The sequence below is a fragment of the Falco naumanni genome, chromosome 12 (genome assembly GCF_017639655.2).
Source record: "Falco naumanni isolate bFalNau1 chromosome 12, bFalNau1.pat, whole genome shotgun sequence".
NCBI lineage: Eukaryota > Metazoa > Chordata > Aves > Falconiformes > Falconidae > Falco > Falco naumanni.
The window spans coordinates 367777-391056 of record NC_054065.1 but is presented as its reverse complement, the minus strand read 5'-3'; the positions used below and the strand labels follow the sequence as shown (position 1 = coordinate 391056).

The following is a 23280-nucleotide window of genomic DNA, read 5'->3' as shown; positions in this document are numbered from 1 at the left end:
ACTGCAGAAATCAAGCAGAAACGGATAAAATCTTGATTTCTCTGCTCTCCAGCCCTCCAAAAAGGGAAATAAGCTTTCAGAGTAGTAAGTGTTACACCTAGGAGTTTGCAGGGCAAAAGTTTACCAATGCAAAACCAGATATCTAATATGGGTTGTTTTATCCATAGGAATGATGCTGTGGTATGCAGGTGAGAATGCACTATCGGTCCTCATCTGTGTTGGACTCATCGGGGGTTGCTCTCATTTAAGCCTGGTCTAAAGAGCTCTTCCTTTCAGTCCCCGGTATAGTAGTCAAGAGAGGGCTAACGGGCACTTGTCTGGGGTTTGAATTTTGGATACTTCCTTCAAATGGAGGAAGCATAACCTGATGGACAGTCATTTTACAGCTGCGTCCTTATGCTCGGCTCCCAGAGGACCAGCTCTCCACTGGGTTACAGTATTGCTGATTTAAAACTCAAATTTGATCATGCCTAAACGGTTTCCCTGATTTCCTTTCTGCCTTAGTCTGGTAAACTGTAATTTAAGTGGTTTCCAGTGCTTTAAGATTTATATGGAGTCCTTGGTTGCTGCAAGACTATATGGCACAGCTTAGGCATTCAAGATCTGGACAGTTATAACTAGACTACGTGATTCTTGTGAGCAGGCTGGAAGTGCTGCCAGTTCCCTCAGTGCTAATTAGCTCCTTTTACCCTCAGTGCATGGTTACCTTATGCGCACAGCTTTCCTATATCAGATTGTTCTTCCCGGTGATCAAATGGTTCACAGACTTCAGTAAAATGACTCATGGTCTAAGGAGGGCTGAGATTTAATTGTCCCCTAGTTACTGCATCAGGGAGACCTACTAGGATATCTGTGAAATGTGAGCAGCATGTACAAGTCCCAGGCATGAGCATGTTCCCTTCAGTCCAGTCTGAACTCAATGTAAGAGTCCTTGCACTTCCCAGTGTCTTCTTGGTCTATGGCTTTTGTGCTCTAGGTCCCTCCTAGATAGCTGCATTTAAGCATCTGGATCTTAATGTGCTCATTCAGGTGTCTGAGGAAATTCCCTGCAAAGATTATAGTAGAATATGAAAGAACAGGAGAGGTACTAGCTTGATTTGCAGTAACTGGGTCATCTTGCTTTCACAGGTACGCTGTGTGGCATTGTGACAACACCCCCTGTACCCAGGAGAGACTTCATGAGATAGAATAGCGACAGTTGCCAGCAAGCCTGTTCATATGTTTGTCATTTGTTTCAGAAATGTTGTAACTCTATTATTAGGCAGAGCTTAAGTCTGCAGCTACAAAATCCCCACCGACATCTATGCTGAGAAAAGTGCATAGGAACTTAAGCAGCATCATAAAAGCTGAGTGGAATAACGTCATTATAAACTCTCTTACAAAAGATGCTCAATCAAAATGAAGGGGCTCGCTATCTATAAGATGTGAGATTTAATTAAAGATCTCTGAATAGAATTATGAACCTAACTCCACGTTTCTACATTGGGAAATTTCCATCATAAAGCATCTCCATTCATCTATCCCTACATGTATTGGAATGTATTGTCAGGTGGTATAAATCTAATCTGACTCAAGGACTTAAAGGCCTGCTTTTTTATTTTAGATAGGATTTTCTGACATGTCAATGATTGCATAAAGAGACTTTATACTGGTCATAAATTCCATCCACTTTAAAAAGCCATAGTATTAAAGAGGCTGCAGGTATTTTTTAGTATAACGGTCAGTATTTTTTTACAGCATTTGTTTTGCTAGTAGTTTTGGAAAATTCCAATATTGTAAGAGTTAAAATGCAGAGAAAGCTGGGAAACTATCTTTTCTAGCACTCTGAAATAGGACCTTTCTTTATATATCATAGGAATTAAAATGAAGTTGCTGTTTGTTTGACTGAATTCATGCACGAGCATCACTGGAGGATGTGGTCAGAAAATTCATTTATACATTCAGGGGCTAGATCCAAGTCAGTGTAAATTAGCCATCTCCCATCTGTCTCCTTGTGGTTTACACCTGTGAAGGATGTGACCCACAGTGTTTGACATGCACTCAAGAAATTTGAAATAAAGATTTGAGGAGAAGCTTCTACTGAGGGGTCTTCCTATGACTGCAAAAAATATAATCATAGGGAAGATGTTACCGCCACATGACTGCATTTAATCTGCCCTTTTGAATACTATTAATGAGTTTAAGGGCTAGCTTAGTGGTATTTTTTTCTTCTAAGATCTGAATCACAGGCTCATTCAGCCTACAGTGACAATTCCTCCTCATTTCCATGGCTTTGGAAGGTGTCAAGTGAAATGAACTGCACAGCTATCCCATTTTGTCCTCTGTTGCATATAAATTCCTGGATTTTGTTGTTAACGCTTTGCTGGAGTGTTGAGTATTTGTCCCAAAACCTGTGCAAATGCACAGAGAGCTGTAGTGATACCTGTCAGTGTGGTGGGTGAACCCGTGGCTCTGCTGAGGTTCTGTCTAGCAGTGTGCTGGGGATCTGGCTGCTCTGTGCTGCTGGACTCTTGTTTTGCAGTGTGACCTTTGTTGCCCAAGTTATCCTCCCCTGAGTGAATCAGTGTGGGTCAAGTTGACGTTTGTAGCAAGGAGGAACCCACCATCCAGCAGCCTAAAAATTTCCTGGACACCTAGTGTGTGAGACGCCAGCAGCTGGCCTTGCAGTGGACAAGGGCATGTGGTGGTAGGACAAGGATGGGGAGGACCCACATTGCTGAGCAGCAGCTGGGGGCTGTGTCTGGTGGTGCTCCCCTGCCTACTGGACAATTGCATGCTTTGCACTCTTGCTCAGCACTTTAGGCTGGTTTCCTGTCTCAAGGAAGGCAGGGGTCCCAGGCTGGGGGAAATTAATACAGGAAACAGCTGTGAACCACCGGGTGGGTGGAAAGAGTGGTCATGTCCTCTTGCAGACACTCAACAGGGCTGTTCATCTCCTGTGACCATTCTCCACCAAGACACTCGTTGTGCTAGCGCAGAAGGGTGCTGCTGGTAAAGCTGAGCCCTTTCCCGCTGCCCTGACAGCAGCAGCCCTCGAAGCCTCCCCCACGCCTGTGGTTCAGCTGCCTCCAGCTGCTACTTGCAGCCAGGCCTGGGGGACAGCTCAGCTTGCAGGGACTGCTACTGCAGGCTCTGTGGTGTGTGTACAGGAGGGATTTCAGGGGGAAAGGGATGCCAGATAGCCTGCTGAGCTCATAGGTTCCATAAACATTTGGGACTTGATTCTTCTTTTCATGGCTTTGATAATGCTAGTGTGATTTAGCTGCCCATGACCTTATGTCATTTGCACTTCAGTTGGCCATCCCCTCATCTCCCTAGTGACTATTCCTCTGGCAGCTGCAGGAGGCCAGTGAGTTTCCTGGCTTGGGTCTCCTCTTCATGTTCTAGCATGCGTGGGGAGAGCTTACACAGAATGATGGGCTTAACTTTGGCACACACCACTAGTGTGGCAGTCATGCTGGTGAGAGCCTGGCTGACATCCTCTTTTTGCCTGTTTTCCCAGGTTGTTGCACTGTCATCGTGGAGTCTCTTGAGAGATTCAATCTACTATACACTGTCTGTTGTTGCACTCATTGTGGTAAGTTTTTGAAGGTTATTCTTCTGTGGGAGCCCACATGTAAAGGAAACCTGCTAAGAAATCATAGTCTTGTAGCTAAGATCCTAGCTCCAGGAGTCTTGTGGTTTTCTGCTCATGGAAGAATGTTCTTGTGATCTCCCTGGTTCCATAGAAAAGCTTGGCCCAAGGGTGAGAGATTGAGGAGCGTCCAGAAAGCCCAGAGCAACAGCTGGGGAGAGGTGTGGTTCTCCAGTCCCAGTGCAGGCATTGGGTGCCGAGCTGAAACCCCGCTGCAGTCCCTGGAGCAGATGTGTTGGTCAGCCCTCTCCTGACAGCGACCCTCGTGGCTTCCTAAAAAATGTCTGACCTGACCTGTGTGGAGAGGCAGCATTTGTGCCCAGAGGATATTACTCAACAACTACAAAACTTTTTTTTGCACATAGTCGGAGCAGGTCTTGTTCAGTGCATGCTAGCAGCAAATCCTCTAATGAAAGCTATAGTTTCAGTAATTCTTCGTGGTGCTTCTGTTCCAGCTTTCAGCAAGCTCAGCAAGTACTCTGAATCTTTCAGAATCAGGCTATGCAGTGAGAAAATGTTAGCACAAGTGTTTAGATAAAGATACTGCCATCAGTTTAGCATTACTTTTGCAACCAATACTAAAGTCAGGAAATGTAAAAACTGACTTTCCTGGTAACGGTTTCTACTTTGCTTTTTTTTATTTCTGGGCTTTGTTGTTGTTGGGTTTTTTGGTTTTTTTTTAAGTAAAGTCAACTTCCACATGTAAGCAAGAAGGAAGCTTCGAAGTCAGACAATGTACACTTGCATTTCTGAAGTTTGCACTACTTTTTTTAGTCACAGTTTGAACACTGTGTTTTGTCTTGCTTTCATTCTGCATGTGTCTGTGTACCATAATTATTCTGTAGGTGTAAAGGCCTCTGTCTTATCTCAAACAGAGGGTTTGCCTCAGCCTTTTTACTTTTATTCCCCATACTGCAAGGCCAGCCTTTTTGCACCTGATGAAAAATAACGCTTCTACTTAACTATTAGGAATGAGCTGCAAAATAAATAACTTTTTTTTTTGGTTTGTCAGCTTGACAGTAACCTCATAGCAGAAATTGTTGTTAAACAACAAACCAGGCCACACCCCTAATTGTAATAAATTACATTGCATGGGCTTAAAGACATCTAGCAGGTGTTCTTTTAGTTCACTCCACAAGAAGCACAGATGTGGGAAGTTGCCTGGCATTTAGCCTCCTGGTTTTTGGATTGGGTGTTTCATTTATTGCATGGTGGCAAACAAGTTAAAAATCTGTTGAATCTGTCACTGGTTTTTAAATTCTTTAACCAAGGCAGATTTTTTTTCATGGCTGGTTCACCCTTGTGGTTGTCACCTGCTTCAGGATGTTGAGAGCCATTCTTTATTTTACCGTGTCCCGTGCAGCCCTGAAATTCCTAGCTATGTGTCCTACATAAGGAGAAAGTTGTGTGGCTCACTGAACAGACATTTCTATGATCCTTAAGACTTCTCTCCTATACTTTATCTCTATATAAGCTGTTCTTCATCATTACAGAACCGCAGAAGTCCTTTTCTTTTGGGAGTGTATCCCATAATACCAGGATACAGTTATTTTTTCCCCTAAGCCTTGGGTTAGCTTCTCTCTAGATGTATGTCCACTCTTCCGCTCAACTTAGCAGCTGTGAGGTTCAGAGCCCTTCACGCAGGCAGGGTAGCAGGACTGTGCAACTCCAGGCAACAGTGGAGGCTTGAAGGCATTGCCAGAACTCTTAGTCCATGTTACAGCACCACGTGGCTAATTGTGGCTTGGGAGGTGTGAAGCGCATCCCACTTCTCTTCAGGTCACTCCGCAGCAATTACTGCAAATGACTTTTAAACACCTGTTAGAGAAAAAGAAAGATGCAAGGAAGGGAAAACACTTTAAATGGTTAAAGAGTTAGCTTCCACCTGATTTGCTGACCCTTTTATATGCAGTATTGCTCCCCAGTTGATGGTAAAGGAGGTTTTCTCATTTCAGAGCTAAACATCGCTTCAGTTTGAGAAGTTTCTCCTCCCTTTCACTCACCGAGGGACCCCTGCCTTCACAGCGGCTTAGATCTTTCCTATCCTTTTAAGGCAGAATCAAATTTAGGTGGCAACACGTTGTTATTCAAATACTGGCTCTCCAGTCCCTGATGGCTCAGCTGGGAGAGAAGCCACAGGCTCCGTGCAAAGCTTAGCAGGACCTGCACTTGGTTCCTTTGTTAGATTTCTGTTTGCCTTAAATTTTGGAGGGTGCTTAAATGCTTTGCCATATAAGGCTATCTTTTCCTATCAGGGCGTTGAGACTTAGCTGCCGCTGAAATACAATCATCTTTCTTAAGGGACGATACTGCCTGTAGAAGGTTGCTCTCACGGTATTTTAAACAGCAGCTTGTAGTGCCGTATTGTCAGTTGTACTCCACTGGTGTTTTTTACTAATCATAAACACACCTGAGGGGAGATAAATACATTCCTGCCAACGTTGAGATGCTGCAACTTTAAAAAGCTTGTTATTCTGTTGGGTAAATCAATGTGACTTTGTCTCCTTCCATTTCCACTAGCAGAGGAATTACAGTGCTGCAGTAATAAAGAGCAAAACGGTGTAAATTCACCTGTTCGCTGCTCCGGGCCGTTTGATAAGAAATGAGTGAACTCTAAATCACAGGGATTGGAAGTGGATAAACAGCACTTACCTCACCTTGATTCGGTCTTGTGTTTTTTATTTTTTAAAAACCTTACAATAGTATGGCAAAGCTACCTCTTCGTCTTGTAGAGCCTGGCAAAACTGTTACTCCTTATTTCCCTTGAAAGGAAAAAGATGCCTGTGTACCCTGACTTGCAGGGATTTGGTTAGAGTCATTAGCGACAGAAGTGGCATGGGTGCTATTTTTAATCACGAAGCTCAGCGCACATGTTTTCATGTCCCTTCACACCAGCGCGTTGTAACCTAAACCAGGACTTGTTGGATTAGATCCTGGTGACCGAGCCCTAACAGCACGGGGAACGTTTTTGTGGCCGTGTTTTCTTCCGCTATCCAGCGGGGGCATTGCCGCCGCGCGGGGGTTGCCGTGGGCTGCACAGGGCGGCTGGTCGCCGGCGGGCTCGGCCCCCTGTCCCCGCTTCCCCGGCGGGCTCGGCCCCCTGCCCCCGCTTCCCCGGCGGGCTCGGCCCCCTGCCCCCGCTTCCCCGGCGGGCTCGGCCCCCTGTCCCCGCTTCCCCGGCGGGCTCGGCCCCCTGTCCCCGCTTCCCCGGCGGGCTCGGTCCCCTGCCCCGCTTCCCTGGCGGGCTCGGCCCCCTGCCCCCGCTTCCCCGGCGGGCTCGGCCCCCTGCCCCCGCTTCCCCGGCGGGCTCGGCCCCCTGCCCCCGCTTCCCCGGCGGGCTCGGCCCCCTGCCCCCGCTTCCCCGGCGGGCTCGGCCCCCTGCCCCCGCTTCCCCGGCGGGCTCGGCCCCCTGCCCCCGCTTCCCCGGCGGGCTCGGCCCCCTGCCCCCGCTTCCCCGGCGGGCTCGGTCCCCCTGCCCCGCTTCCCTGGCGGGCTCGGCCCCCTGCCCCCGCTTCCCCGGCGCGCTGCCAGGGCTCCCGCTTCCCCGGGGCGAGGCGGGATTCCCGCCGCTCCGCGTGGGCCTTTGGGGGGCCTGAATGGAGCCTGCGCTGCCCGCCGGGGCTGGCGGGACAGGGCGGCTGTCCGGGCCGCTGGGTGCTGCGCGCAGCGCCGGCTCCGGCCTCCCCGAGAAGAGATCCCGCGCACCCTGCCACCACCCGCGGCGGCCCGGCCGGCCCTGGGGCGCTCCCGCCGCAGCAGCCGTTGTAGGCGGTCACGGCACACCGGCTGAGCGGCGCCGAGGCCCCCAGCCCCGCGGGTGACAGCCGAGGTGGACGGCGGGAGCAGCTCGCCACCGCTGCCCGCCTCTGGCGGGAGGGGCGGCGGAGCCCAGCGCCCCCCGCCCTGCCGCAGCCGCCGCGGTGGGGCGCGGGCTGTGGACCGCTGCGGCCACCTGCCGGTCGCCCCCGGGGCCAGCCCGGGCAGGCCCTGCCCGCACCGGCGCCCCCCCCCGGCACCGCGCTGCCTTCACCCAGCACGCCCCTCGCACCTCGAGAGGCGCTTGTCGCCCGAGGCGGCTGGCCCAGCGTGGTTACAAAAGCTTCAGCATCCGTCTGCAGGTGTGCCAAAGCAGCCGTCGCAGTCAGCTAGCGTGGCGGTCACACAGATCTTGAGGAAAGAACGCCCTGGGCCCAGCCTTCAGGCAGCAAAGCCTCGCAGCAGCTGTGGAGCTGGCCATAAATCCCCACCGTGATGGCCCAGCTGCCGCTCGGGGCCAGGCGGTGGAAGAAGCCGTGGCTCGGGTGAGGCCTACCGCGCAGCTCTGAGCAGGCAGAGCCCCTGCGCTGGCTCGCTTCCGTGCGGCCTGTAACCACTTCTGCTGCCACAGCCCCAGTCACGCAAGGATCCGGCGGTGCTTGGGAGGGAGCCCCTGCCTGCCTTTGCTGGGTGAGAGATGAAGGGTGGGGAAGTTCAGAGGCTGGGCCAGAGGGCAGTGCCAGAACAGGCCAGAGCTTACTCCCATTGCCCTGAGCTGCTCTGTCCTCTCTGTCCCCTGCTCGGGTCATGAACTGTTTCCAGCTGTGATTTTGTGTATAACATACCTATTTTTAAACTTTTTCTCCACAGTTTATTTATGATGAAAAAGTTTCCTGGTAAGTCAATCCCTTTTCATTTTTTTCTGATTATACCACAAAAGCTTCAGTAAGTAGGGTTCATCAGGAGAAGAGGGTAAAGTTAAAAAGTTCTGCAGGGTGATTCAGGCAGCAGTTTCCTGCTGCGTGAGAAACCTCTGCACAAGATAGGCTAGAATAACTCATCTTCTGAGCCAGAGGAAAACCTAGGAGAGTGTCACTTGGACTGTTTACCAATACAGCGGTGGCAGTGAGTGCCCTCTGCCCACCCTGCAGCAGCCTGGGGATGGCATTGTGCTCAGCAGAGGCAGAGACTGCTCTTTGGGTGCTGGTGTGCCAGGGATTTCAGCCACCTGGGAATGGAAGGGGCCACCCAAGCAGTCTGATAACCGTGTTGTGCAATATAAGTGCTCCAATGTTTGGATTTTTAATAATTTAATATTTTTAAAAATAAAAGCTCCTAAGGCAATTTCAAAAAGTGAAAGATTGATTTAAAGAAAGAAAAAAAGAAAAACAAAATGCATAGGTGTTAATGTCTCGATGAATGTGCTTAAATGTACTGCAATAGGTATGGGTAGGTTAGGAGGGCTTCAAACATTTTTAAAAGTGTACTTTCAGTTGGTTTGCTTTCATGGTTTTGTTTGCAGCACCTCTCAGGGCTTGTAAAGTGACAGTGGTAGCTTTGATTTCATGCACAGCCAGTATTATTTAGATTACAAGCACTAGGGGGAGTCAGGCTTTTTGGGTTGCATGTTTTCTTAAACTTTTTCTCAGTAGGGGATTTATGTTTGATTTCAGAAAAGGATTTCTGAAACACTTGAGTTTTGCAATGGCTTGTTTTTCTTTGTTTTGTTTTGTTTTTTAAACTAAAATTGACTCAAGACCCAATTGTATTCGTCTGTGACCTTCAACTAAAACACAGAAATGCGGAAACTGAGTATTCAACTGCCAGAATCAGGGAATGAGATATTGCTATGGTTAGTGCAGTGTCTCAGAATCCATAAAGAGAAAATGGCCCGTGACTCTATTAGTATATAGCATTCTGATAATGGATGATTTCCACAAAGACTAGCAGTTTGCCATAGGATATGCTATGCATATTGCAGCATTTTGGTCAATGAAAAAAGTTACATAGAAACAAGTTCTGCAAGTCACATGCTATTTGGTTTTCATACAAACTTCATTGGTTTGTTACAGAAAAAGTGGAGAAAAAAATCTGACGATATCTAGTCGGCAGTTTCAGCTGCTGCTTGTTGCATTCTCAGTGGTTATGCAGCAGCAGTAGCAAAAGAGGAGCTGCCCCTTGTTCAGGTTGTCTTAGCATGATCAGTGTGCTTTAGCATACTCAAAAAGCCCAACGACCCGTGCAGGCAGGGCAGGATGGCCACTCCCCACACTCTGCCACAGCCATCACAGGTATTGTCCTTACAGAAGTGTATGTGTTCCTTGAGTGCATGATTTGTTCGCTGAACTTCTAGGTTTAGTCACTTGTTCTGATTAGTTGATTTGGCCAAGTAAAACCAGAGCAGAAGTCAGGAAAACAAAGGGGACATCACACATTGGGGTGTGTGCCATTTCTTTACTCCTCCCCTTTTCTGGAAGTGTGTTAAGACAGCCCAAGAGAGTCAAGCCTTTCTTCAAATTTGTGGCAAGACAGATGGGGAATGGCTGAACCCAAGCAGCTGACTGTCGTGGCCTGCTCTCATGTGTTTTCTGTATTGCTCTTGTTTGCAGGTGGGAGTCCTTAGTCTTAGTGCTGATGTATATCATCTACATCGTTATCATGAAGTAAGTCAAACAACCCTTGGCTTGTTTAGGTTGTAAGGCATCCTCCTCCAGTGCTTTTTCAGAGGTTGTAGAGGTAATTAAAGGGAGCCACAGGCTGTGGACAGGGCTTCCATTGCATCACCCAGCTTGCATGCCAGCTGCACCTCCAACGGCAGGGGTTAAAGCACCTTGCCCTGTCATGTACTTAATCTATAATTGATCCTGATGAGGCAGGAAGGGGCTTCTTATCCCCATAGTACAGATCTGAGCATCAGACATCTAAAGGTCTACACCAATACATGCAGCATGGGCAGCAAACAGGAGGACCTGGAAGCCATTGTGCAGCAGGAAAACTATGACATAGTTGCCATCCTGGAAGTGTGGTGGGGTGACTCGCACAACTGGAGGGCTGCAATGGATGGCTGTAAACTCTTCAGAAGGGATAGGCGAGGAAGGAGAGGTGGTGGGGTAACCCTGTATGTTAGGGAGTGTTTTGATTGTCCAGAGCTTAATGATGGTGATGACAATGTTGAGTGTTTATGGGTAAGAATCAGTGGGAAAGCCAACAAGGCATGTATCGTGGTGGGAGTCTGTTACAGACCACCCAACCAGGATGAAGAGGCAAACGAAATATTCTATAAGCATCTGGGAGAAGTCTCACAATTGTTAGCCCTTGTTCTTGGGAAGGGACTTCAACTTAATCAGCTGTCTGCTGGAAATACAATACAGCAGAGAGGAAACACTCTAGGAGGTTCCTGGAGTGTGTGGAAGATACCTTCCTGGCCCAGCTGGTGAGGGAGCTAGCTAGGGAAAGCATCCCATGGGACCTGTTTTTTTGTGAACAGAGAAGGTCTTGTGGGTGATGTGATGCTGTGAGACTGTCTGGGGCACCTGTAGTGATCATGGAATGAGTAGAGTTTTTGATTCTCAGAGAAGTAAGGAGAGGGGTCAGCAGAACTGCCACCTTGGACTTCTGGAGGGCAGACTTTGGCCTGTTGGGGAGACTGGTTGACAGAGTCCCTTGGAAGGCAGTCCTGAAGGGCAAAGGAGTCCAGGAAGGCTCGACATGCTTCAAGAATGAAATCTTAAACATGTGTGAACAGGCTGTCCCTGTGTGCCAGAAGACCAGCCAGCAGGGATGAATACTGGCCTGGCTGAGGAGCAGGCCACTCAGGAGAGCTACAAGGATGTTGTGAGGTTATGCAGGGAAAAAATTAGAAGGACCAAAGCCTAACTAGACCTTAATCTGACTACTGCTGTAAAAGACAATAAAAAATGTTAATATAAATATATTAGCAACAAAAAGAGGGCTAAAGAGAATCACCATCCTTTATTGGATGTAGGGGGAAACACAGGACAAATGATGAGGAAAAGGCGGAGGTACTTAATGCCTTCTTTGCCTCAGTCTTTAGTAGGAAGACCAGCTGTTCTCTGGGCACCCAGCCCCCTGAGCTGAAAAACAGGGATGGGGAAAAGAATGCAGCCCCCACAATCCAAGTGACCTGCCACACCACCAAGACAGCACAAGCCTGTGGGGGTGGGTGGGACCCAACCCCCACCCACCCCAGGGTGCTTAGGGAGCTGGCAGCAGTGCTTACTGAGCCACTTTCCATCATTTATGAGAGTCCTGGCTAACTGGGGAGGTCCCCATTGACTGGGGGTCAGCCAACGTGATGCCCATCTACGAGAAGGGCTGGAAGGAGGATCCGGGGAGCTATGGGCCTGTCAGCCTGACGTTGGTGCCGGGGAAGGTTACGGAGCAGATCATCCCGAGTGCCATCATGCAGCACCTACAGGACAGCCAGGTGACAAGGCCCAGCCAGCATGGGTTTATGAAAGGCAGGTCCTGCTTGGCTGACCTAGTCTCCCTCTGTGACAAGGTGACCGGCTTAGTGGATGAAGGGACAGGCTGTGGGTGCTGCCTGCCTAGACTGTAGTAAAGCCTTTGACAGTGTTTCCCACAGCATTCTCCTCGAGAAACTGGCTGTTTGTGGCTGGGATGGGTGTACGTGAAGCTGGTAAAAGGCTGGCTGGGTGGCCAGCACCAGAGAGTGGTGGTGAGTAGAGTTACATCTTGTGGTGGCCTGTCACAGGGGGTGTCCCCAGGGCTCGGTGCTGGGACCTGTCCTGTTTAACGTCTTTATCAGTGCTCTGGAGCAGGGGATCAGGTGCACCCTCAGTAAGTTCACAGGTGACACCGAGCTGGTGGGGAGTGTTGGTGTACCAGAGGGCAGGGGCCTCTGCAGAGGGACCTGGGTAAGCTGGACCAAGGGGCCGAGGCCATCTGTATGAGGTTCAGCACGGCTCGGTGCCCCCATGGGCTGGGGCAGGGGGCTGGAGAGCTGCCCGGTGGGAAAGGGCCTGGAAGGCTGGCTGATGGCCGGCTGAGTGTGAGCCGGCAGTGTGCCCAGGTGGCCAAGGAGGCCAACAGCGTCCTGGCTTGTGTCCCAAATCGTGTGGCCAGCAGGACCAGGGCAGTGACCGTGGCCCTGCGCTCGGCACTGGTGCAGCTGCCCCTCGAACCCTGGGTTCAGTTTGGGCCCCTCACTACAAGACAGACACAGAGGGGCTGGAGCGTGCCCAGAGCTCCCAGGGGGCTGGGGAAGGGGCTGGGGCACAGCTCTGCTGGGGAGCGGCGGGGGGGGCTGGGGGTGTTCAGCCTGGAGAGGAGGGGGGCTCAGGGGGGACCTGGTCGCTCTCCACAACTCCCTGAGAGGAGGCTGTAGGCAGGGGGGGTCGGTCTCTTCTCCCAAGTCACAAGCGACAGGACAAGACTGAACGGCCTCAGGTTGTGCCAGGGGAGGCTTAGACTGGGTATTAGGAGAAATGTCTTCACCAAAAGGGTGGTCAGGCCCCGGAACAGGCTGCCCAGGGAGGCGGTGGAGTCTCTGTCCCTGGAGCTATGATGTGTAGATGCAGTGCCTAGGGACATGGTTCAGTGGTGGGCTTGGCAGTGCTGGGTTAATGGTTGGACTGAACGATCTTAAAAGTCTTTTCCAATCTAAACGATTTTGTGATTCTGTCATTTTATGCTTTACGGATCTTATTCTGTGTGAACTGACCAAGGCTAATGCAGCAACTGCATGGCAGAGCAGAGAACCAAATCCATCTCCGAGTCCCACCAGAGCAGCCTCTTCTGTCTTTGCTTTAGCATTCCTATTCAGAAATAAACACACAGAAGATTCCAGTCTACTTTTTATGGGTGCAAAACTCCATAGCAATTTGTTCTTGACTGCTTGAAGACCGATGGTAAAACTACAGCGCAATCAACATTGATTTTCTGAGCATCTGGCTTGTGCAACTTCTTTCACACAAGTTCATGCTAGCAAAGCTAGTCTGTTCTGCTGTGTGGTTCCCCTCCTCCTGCCTTGTTTTTAAAAGCCAATAGAAAGGAAACCCAGATTTAAACTGGAACATTCAACAAAACCTACCAGCTGCCAAGCACACCAGTGGTCTTGTCTGAACAAGTAAGAGTAGAGATTTGTTTTGAAATGATGAATAGAGTAAATATTGTGAGAGCAATTCTCAGTGAGAACAGCAAAACACTCAGGCTAGGTTGAAGGGAAAATGAGTCAGAATTTATCTCACTTCTAATACTTAGAAACTTTTCCTTTAACATGGAGGGTAGCTTCACCCTTGCAACAAGTTTCACCCTTGCAACAAGTAACTGACCATCAAAACAGACAGTTTTAATGTTTGAATCTAAAATGCGTTATTTTTTTTTTTTCTGAAAGCAATGCCATAACATTTCAGATGTTTCAGACCTGTTTGGATATAGCTGTTGAGGTTGTTGGTCTGGTTAGGGACCTCAGGCAGGCGTTCACAGTGGTCTGCCCTTGCCTTTGCGTGTCATGGTGGGGTCCTTGACTCATGTTTCTGTCAGCTCCTTGGCTACTCTAAATAAAATAAGAAATAAAGTTTTTCCCCTCCCCCTGCCCTCACCCCCACAAAGATGAGATGGAGGTGTATCTTAGCATATGGTCTTGTGTTCCTGTGGTAGGTCTTCACAGGTGAAACAACACTCATGCTCTGGTGTGATTAAAAAAATAAATTTGGAAATTGCATATTCAGAATATTAATTACATATAATACATAAGCATACATGTCTTTGAAGATTCATGTCTTGTATCTTTCATTGCCTTCTGGGTATGGAGAGATTACGTTGTATACGGTTTAGTTAGAGCTCTGGCATACTGTGACTGGATTTCCTTAAAACCAGAGGGGTTTTCTTCCCTCCCTTAGCTGGATCACAGAGGATATGAGTCTAGGAAAGGAAGAATGTCAAGAAATCCACATAGAAGAAGCAAAGGTGCATCTAGACTTTATTTCATTTGTGCAGGTACAACTCAACCATACATCACTGCTTTGAAAGGAAGACAAAAAACTCTGCAAATATGGTGAACGGTTTAGCAAATAACACAGAAATGGACGATAACAGCAGCTGCGATGCCACAGTGGTATTACTAAAGAAAGGTAACTGTTCCAGTAAGTCACCCTGCTTGCTTGCATCATTCTGCATGTTTACAAGTTTGTCTGCTAGTCATGTGATGTGGACTGCTGCTGTCTTATCAGCCGTGAAAATGGGCAGGGAAGTGGCGTTTTTGTAACCACCCCTGCCAGAAGACCATGGGCCCTGTGCCTGGGGGCACAGTGCGGTGACCCAGCCACCACATCCTTTGCCACTTAGGCAGCTCAGGTCTCCTCTGGACAATTCTTGCTGCTGGACAAGTCCCTGGCTGAGAGGAGTCCTCCAGCTGCAAGCCTGACTTGCCCAGGGCTACTTATTTAGACTCATGCCATTGTAAGTTGTCCTGTGAGGCTGTTAAACTGCACTGAAGGTGCCCGATAACATCTAGTATGTCCAGTTAAATTTAACTCTATTCCAAAGCAGCATAAACTGAGCAGGGAAAAAGGGCCTACTTGTACTAGCGTGTACTTTCCCCCCCCAGCGAAGGGGGAGCAGGGACTCTGTGCTGGTCTAGGTAGTGTGCTCTTACTGCACACGATGTCTTGAATGTGCACAACTTTAAGTGGATTTCACATTGGCTGAAATCTGCTCCCATTTGACTTTAGTCATAATTACATATAAAAATGATTGTATTTCTTCAGCTAAAAAAAAATTCACCTGCTCTGTAGCTCAACAGCAGTAGCTCAATGTGTGCATTTGCAAGCATGTGCTAAACTATATTTAGAGAGGCTATTTTTTTAATCTTTGCAACAGTCAACAATCATGTGCAGTATGATTGGGATTTATAGGCACCTATCCTCAGGAATAACACACCACCCTCACACCGCCCAGTCACTGGTTTAACCTGAGAAGTAGTTCTGTCTTGTCTAAAGCATTCCTGGTCTCTGACTACAGGTAGGCTGCCCTTTCTCTTCTGCTGGACTTAAAAAAAAATAATAACAAAAATAGGTGTTTCTTCCAGCAAACAGTGATTAAAAGACATCGTGTGTGTATATAGTAAGCAACTAATCATGAAATGTAGAGGGGTTTATTTGCTGACATGAAACCCTTTGAGTCTACCAGAGGCCAGCTATCAAGATACTGCCTTGTTGCTGAGGGAAGGCTTTTGTGAGTGCTTTGCACTCTGATTTGGGGAAGCTGCTTTTGTGGGAACACCTATCTGTAGCCTGAGGCTCTCAACAGTGAAACTGTTCTGGCAAGATGACTACGCTCTGTACCAGTGAAGCTGGGCTGGTAAAATTCAGTAAGCATAAACTCAGGCCTTAGTCATCTAAGTTTACCTGGTGGCCTCAGGGTTATGCACAAATGAGCCAGTTCTGATTGTGGGATTTGGTTTAAGTCTCCCCAGAATGCATCTTTGCATGACGCTGCTCAGCTACTGGTATTTTTTTGTTGTTCTGGACACTTGTGGTTACTCAAACTGGCTGAGAAAGGAGGGTGAAAAAATTGCATCATTTTCTTACAGATTGTTCCTGTACAGGCAGGTGCTCTGCTGTCCACACTTGCCAGTAGCGTGGGGTCGCAGCGCCCATTGTAACAGATTGCCTGAGGGTTCAAACACTATTGTTTCTATTCCAAAGCCTTTTCTGAACAGAGTACCAAAAAGAATCAAACAGAAGAATTTCTGTGTTTTGGGCAGTTCCCCCAAGTGCCATGCAGGAAATGCCAGCATGGAAGAAGTCACAAGGAAAAGCTGACTGGCTGGTTTGAATTTTTTTTTAATATGAATGACCCCACATTTACCTACCCTAGTTCATGGAAACCTCAGTCAAAAAAAAAAAAAAATGACACTAAGGCTGAGGAGATACTCTTCTGTAAGACTAACAGTGATGGTAATAAATAGTAATGCCATGAAACATTTGCCAGTGTTCAGCACTGATTTTAATAAACCAGAGCAGAGATGTGTCAGGGAAGACCTCCGGTTTCCCTGCTGCCAAGTCCAAAGTCCCCAAGTCCCAGAATTCACAGCCTGAGGTAGCATCCAGGCACAGAAAGGATGGATGCTGGCCCTGTGCCACCCCAGAGGGTAACAGGCACTGGCTCTGTGCCCCAGGTGGATCACAATTCAGGTGCCTGCCTCTGTGTTCTTGTTCTTTGCTCCTGCACTTTGGGTTGCACCCCATGGACCGGCATGTGTACTTGCTGCCAGGTTTGATGGCACTTTCCAGCTTTGAGCTGTGAGCCCAGGAAGCAGGAACCTTCTTTTCATTTGCGCTGGTATCCTGCAGGAACACAGTGACAATTTCCTCACCCCTATGTATGGCTGGTTAATGGTGAGTGAGGCCAATATCCTCACAGAAGCGCAGATTATAACTGTGGAATTAATGCAGTTTACTGTCGCACCATTTCCGCCTTAGTGGAATAGCTCCTGTGGAAGCAGTGATATGCCTAATGCAGGCCTGTGATGAACTGTGCAGAGTAGATTTAATTCTCTGTAATGAGCATGAGTGAAGATACGATGCTGGCGATTTCTTTAAAGACAGAAATTAAGGTCAGAGGAGGTATATTTTGCATGGTGGTAGCTGAAGGAATGGTTCTTACAAAGGACTTCTGGAACCTGTGGGTTTATTCTTCTAAGGGCCACGCAGTGCGGAGAGAGAGAGAGAGACTGCTGGAAGGCCTCAATTTCTTTTTGTTGCTTGGCTGCAGGAAATTTCCACCGTAAAGCCTCAGTGATCATGGTGGATGAGCTGCTGTCTGCCTACCCACACCAGCTTTCATTTTCTGAGGCTGGGCTCCGGATCATGATAACCAGCCACTTCCCTCCCAAAACACGTCTCTCCATGGCCAGCCGCATGTTAATCAATGAGGTATGTCTTTTATCTCCCCCCACCTCTTGTTTTCCTTCTGAATTTGCCTTTTCCTATAGCAGTGTTTGGGTCAAAATCGAACTTGTGTTTCTTCTGGATCCCTGATAACATTTTCCCAGGTTTTATCCTTTTGACACTGACTTCACTAAATCATCACTTGGTTTCTGTCCCCATGGAGATTTTAGTAGAGAAAGTTTCGAGCTGTTATGTGGTTATGTTACCTGTAGCTGTTGCTCACAGGAGGTGCCCCCCTGCATTGATCTGACATTAATATGGTTTGCACTTATTTAATATTATGGCACTCACTGAGTCAGCACTTAGTCTGGCCCTGATCTTGTAGTACTCCTGGAGTCATTTCTGCAGCCACTGGGCCTGCTTTTATAGAAGTAGTTTTAAAGAACTCTGCACATCTCTCTTTCTCTGTTCCTCCCTTTATCTTTAAAAAATTAAATAAAAAAAAAAAATCTTTCATCAAGAGTTTGTGCCTGTATTTGCAGAGACAAAGGCTGATAAACAGCAGGACTTACACCAATGGTGAGTCGGAAGTAGCAATCAAAATACCTATCAAGCACGTGGTTGAGAATGGAACAGGCCCCAGCAACTCTGCCGAGCGGGGCGTGAATGGCACACGGCGGGATGAAGACATGGCTGAGGCTGGGAACGAGACAGAAAATGAGAATGAGGATAATGAGAACAATGAAAACGATGAGGAAGAGGAAGATGACGATGACGATGATGACCATGAAGGACCATACACACCTTTTGACCTACCTAGTAAGAAGTTCCTGGGTTTGTGTTGTTCCAGAAAGCAAAATTCAGTTTGGGTGTGCCAGAAAGCATTGCAGATGCGTGTTGAGGTAGAAGTGCCTGCAGCTTGCTGTGTAGCTCCTGGTCACAGGCAAAAGATGAGAGGAACTGGGAAGTGGCAGGAACTTCTCAGGATACAGGCTCCCGGGCTTGGACACTCCTCTGCTGCAGCTCGTGCATCGGCCCAGTGCTGCTATTTCAGTCAGAGGGGAGAGGCAGCAATCTCCATGGAGTGGTTCCTGCCCCCAGAACCTAGTTCACTGTCTGGAGAGACCTGTCTCTCTCTGCTGACTGGAAAGGGAGATGAGGGTGGTGGGGCCACTGGCAAGGTACCTGAATGCAGGTCAGATGTGTCTGCATCTAGGTCTTAGCTTTGCTGGGGAATGGGGTGCACTCTTACGTCAGTGGTAAGGTATAGTGCTAGCAGAGACAAGGCAGTGGTGTTGCTGATGCAGAGCAGAGACAAAAGAAGGCCCTGGGCACCTCTGCTTCCTGCTGTTAACTAAGTGCAGCCACAGTGTCTTCTCTTTCTGGGGGGCTTAGAAAATCAGAACAGCTATGTGACTTGTGAAAAACCGCATGTGCCTACAGGGTGGCAATCTTCTTTTTGCCAAGTCCCTCTTACCCCATCAGGCCTCTAGTCCCAGGATGATTATAACATATCCCTGCCCTACCTTTGACTCACAGTTGCCACAGCTGGCAACATCTGCTGGGTTGCAGACAAGCCACAAGACTGTAGGGACTGGTCCTGCTCTTTACAGGTGAGGTATGTTTTTAGAAACTCCCGTTCAGATCTCCTCACTCAAACAGCATAGCTGTAGTTTGAGTAAGGAAAAAACCCTGAGCCTTGAAGTAATTTAGATGGCCTATGGACTGTGACACTTAAGTTCATAGTATGGCAAAGGTTGCCTTGGTCCTCTGGCAATCTCTGGTACAAACCCCTGCTCAGAGCACATTGCCCCAGGCTGTGTCCATTTGAGTTTCAATTATCTGTAAGGATGGAGATCCCACAGTCTTTTTGGGTACCTGTTCCAGTGTTTCACCACTCCCATGGTAGGAAAAAAAAAAAGAAAATGCATGACTTATGGTAGCATCTATTCTGAATTTTCCTTACTGCAAGTTGAGTTCATTGGCTCTTACAATTCCGTTGTGCACTTCTGTGAAGGGCCTGGTGTCATCTTTTCTGTACCCTCCCACTGGGTGGTTGAATATGGATTGGATCTCCTTCCAGAACTTGCCTTTTATGTGGTAGCTGTAAGTAGTGTGCCCAGGGAGGGCAGCAGATGTGCTCTGACCCATTATTTAACAAACTCTCAGGGAGGCACTTCATACTCTTTCCCTGTGCTCCTCTCTGCCCTCCAATCTCTGCCATCACTCTGTGATCTTCCAAACAAAAAATGTCTTGTCATTATCTCTTTGGATAGTAGTTAGGCTGAAGTGTCCCTGGCATCTTGTTTGTTAATATTAACAAAACAATAATATTCTGGACTAAAGCAGACTAGCATTGTGATTGTTTCTTTTTTTTTTCTTTGTGGTGTTTTTTGTTCTGCTTTACAGCTGGCAAGATAGAAATCTTGAAGTGGCTCTTCACATGGCCACTGAGTTTTGTCCTGTACTTCACGGTGCCCAACTGTAACAAACCACACTTGGAAAAATGGTTCATGCTTACCTTTGCTTCTTCTACCCTCTGGATTGCAGCCTTCTCCTACATGATGGTGTGGATGGTATGTACCAACTGAAGCATAAACCACAGCCTGGGAGAAGTATCAGAAGTGGTTTTGTCAGCTTAGGGAAATGTGTGGGAAGTTCTGCATACCTGAATTTTTAGATGAGAAACCTCAAGCAAGTCTGCTTCCATTTCTATTAGACCTGGCTGCACTCAGAGAAGATAATTAGGGGCCAGTAGCCATGGCCTTTGAACTTGATTCAGGGCTGGAATTTCACCTGGTTTCTTTAACGTGGGGAAAAAAATTACACATGCACCAGTTTAACACCTTCTTGTCATGCAGGATAGTGTAAGGAAGCCCTGATGCTAGTAAGAATCTGGTCTCTCTAGCTTTTCCTTTTCGTGAAGCGAGCAAGCTTGAGAGACAGTTATGAATGATAACACTTTGAACCCAGCATGAACAAAAGCATGATGTTCAGCCAAATTCTTGCACAGCTACTCTAGCCAACAGGAACTTAGTTCTACCTCATTATTCTAAAGGTAAAAAGGGGTAAATAAAAATGAACACAAGGAAGTCCAAGCATAGTTGGCCTGTTCACGGGGTTTTGTGCACTGGCTGGATAACTGAGCCTGTTAGCTTGCTGCAGGCCTCATTACATGATATTTGTAGGTGAAAAGTCTGAAGTTGTCCTCACTAGGATCACAGTAATAACACAGCATGGATTTTGTTCCTTCTGGGGCAGTCTGTACTCTTAAGCAGAATCAGGCAATGATGGGGCATTGGCGTCAAGAGAGGGTCTAACAAGGGAAGCCAGGCTGTGGGCTGCTGCACGTGCAATGTAGTGCGTGATTCATGGTCTGTCTCTGCATGGGACCTGAAGAGCATGAAGATACCTCGCAAAAAGCACTGGCCACTTCTTTCCCTGTTAGAAAGGGGGCTGTTACAAAAAAATCTTTGCTGCCTTCACAGTTCATTCTTGCACTAAATGAAAAACCTGCAAACTGATCAAAGCAGTTACAGAAGAGGGGGTTTTATTTTTTGTTTGCAGTAACTCATGTTACCCTGAACAGGAAGTAGAAAGTTACTTTTTTTCTTCTGCTTTTGATCTACAAGCATGAGGTGTTTTTCAAAAAAAAGCTATCCCAACTTTCTATGGCTGAAAAACTAGAGTCCACAGGGTCACTGTGCTGCCTCTAACATATGGTTCCTATTTCTTGGAGTATGCTGCAGAGTTGAGAAGAGCAATGAAATGTGGCTAGTAGGAAAGGGCATCATTAGGCAAAGGCATCCAAAATTTAAAAATTTTAATCAATTTGAGGAGCAGTAATTTGTCATAGACTGCATAGCAAAGGAAAGAGGAAATTAAAGGTATTTCTTCTCTGCCAATAGGAAATGTTTGCAATCACCTGGGGATATGTCCTTGCATATAGCATTTTCATAGTATAATGAACCATGGGGTTGTTTTAGTGTCTGTTTAGCTCTTATTTGTATATAATAATGTCTATAAATTTCAGTCAAGATCAGGAGACTGTTACACAGGGTAGTGGACTACCATATAGTCTTATTTCCAGTTTAGTGTCAGGGAAGTTGTGGGTGAAAGGTGCAGAAGCAGCTAACCAAAGAGGGAATATAGCAGGTAAGTGTTACGGTCTGCCAGAGGATGAATATACCAAAAAAGCCTGTCACTGTTTCTCTTTAAAACTGTGAGTTTGCACTAAGCTATAAACTCTGTCTCACTTGAATCTTGCAGAATTGGGCCAAGGTGGTCTCTGATTTTAATTCTTGTAAACAGCTTGACAGTTTATTTCCTCTCCTTAGGTGACAATCATTGGCTACACTCTGGGAATTCCAGATGTGATCATGGGCATCACTTTCTTGGCAGCTGGAACCAGTGTGCCAGACTGCATGGCAAGCCTCATCGTGGCAAGGCAAGGTAAGTTCATCACAGAGATGTCGTACTGCTATGGAAGAGTTTCCATGTGTTGTCTTCCCTTTTAGGTAGCACAGATGTGACCTGAATGTGAAGGCACACAAAGCCTTTTTTCTGAGGCTGAAATTTAAAACAAGAACAAAGAAGGAAATTAATTATGTTGCTATTGCAAAGCAGCTAACAGGTTCTTAATGACGGAATGGAACAAGTTTTGGTGCTATTGTCAACTTCAGTCCTTCAACATTTTTCTTAATATATCAGTGGTATAGAATTGTTTAGAACATGGCATAAGGGTTTTTCAGGTCACTTTCCAGCTTTTCTCCACAGTCATAAGGGCTGGCAGATACTACTGTTTTTAAGGAAAACTACCCCCTGCCCCTCTGCCTTGTGACTCCAACTTTTTTTTTTAAGAGAAAAAGAATGTTGTCAGTACTGCTTTGGGGACCAAAACCAGTAGCTCTTCATTGAAACAACCAGCTACTTAACAGACTACCTGAAGACCTAATCTAATCAGTGCAGTATAGAAACTCCTGTGTCATGGTTACAGTGAAGCATCAAAAGCCCCACTGAGCATGGCACCAGGTTGCAGCCAACACAGCCAGTGGCTGGGGTCCCCACAGCAGCAGAGGATTAGTTGAGAGAAGTTCTTAGGTGATTCTAGAAGGTGGATTCAGCCCCTTCAACCCTACTGGCCTTGTATGATGGGGAGGGCAAAGGGGAAAGGGAAGGGGTGGGATGAGAGGGATCTCCCTTAACTCTTTGCCTTAATCCATGGAAATTGTCTGGATTAGCTCAGTTTAAATGTATTTCTGTTTAGAAGTTGAAAGAGTTTTCTGAGACATGTCTAATTGTACGTGGTTTCCATTCCTGCAGGTATGGGGGATATGGCTGTGTCTAACTCCATCGGAAGCAATGTTTTTGATATTTTAATTGGCCTAGGCCTCCCATGGGCTTTGCAGACCTTAGCAGTGAATTACGGATCATATGTAAGTCCTATGTTTGTTCATAAGTCTTGTTTGTGTGTTTGTTTATTTATTTAAAATAAAGCAGCTCTATTTAGAAAAAAAAAAAAAAAAAAGACCAAAATTCTGCAGATTGGATTTGAAGAAACAAATAGTTTTGCTCTGTTATGATTTGGGAAATCATAAGGATGCTCCCCATCCTTTGAAGGACAAGTACTTCCATTTCCTCCTTAAAAGCAGCAGTCTGTGCTGAAAAAAGCTAACTCTTCGTTTTTTTACACACTTGAATATATTTCAAATAAGAAGAATGATCCTATTTTCAATAAGCCAGAGGGGATAAGCACATAGGTGGAAAGTAAAGGATAGAGCAGACCTGTAGGGCTTTTGGTAAGAAGAATTCTAGCGTTACTGAACTGTTAACACATTGGAAGGTAAAAGAAGCTGTTATATAATTGGATATTTCAGAGCGTGACCATTGTCAGGAAACACTGCAAAGCTTTCCTGTTTGAGAAAAACTATTCAAAATGTATGAAACCATCTTTTACTTCCCAATGATAAAAGGGACATCCCCTGCCCCCCAAAGTCTCCCTTCTAAAAGGAAGAG

At 47.1% G+C, this 23280-nt stretch overlaps 1 protein-coding gene across 4 annotated transcripts in view; it reads left to right on the top strand.

The window, feature by feature from the left end:
* Positions 1-23280, top strand: part of SLC24A3 (solute carrier family 24 member 3) — a 185877-nt gene that overhangs the window by 134421 nt on the left and 28176 nt on the right. For 2 of the 4 annotated variants that reach the window (XM_040612246.1, XM_040612249.1), the window contains exons 7-15: positions 3503-3577; positions 8261-8286; positions 10000-10053; positions 14372-14505; positions 17150-17310; positions 17808-18084; positions 19675-19841; positions 21603-21717; positions 22588-22700. In XM_040612246.1, coding sequence (XP_040468180.1) covers positions 3503-3577; positions 8261-8286; positions 10000-10053; positions 14372-14505; positions 17150-17310; positions 17808-18084; positions 19675-19841; positions 21603-21717; positions 22588-22700 — 1122 coding nt within the window. Of the gene's footprint in view, positions 1-3502; positions 3578-8260; positions 8287-9999; positions 10054-14371; positions 14518-17149; positions 17311-17807; positions 18085-19674; positions 19842-21602; positions 21718-22587; positions 22701-23280 lie in introns of all 4 variants that reach the window. The other 2 variants (XM_040612245.1, XM_040612248.1) reach the window with 1 other exon arrangement.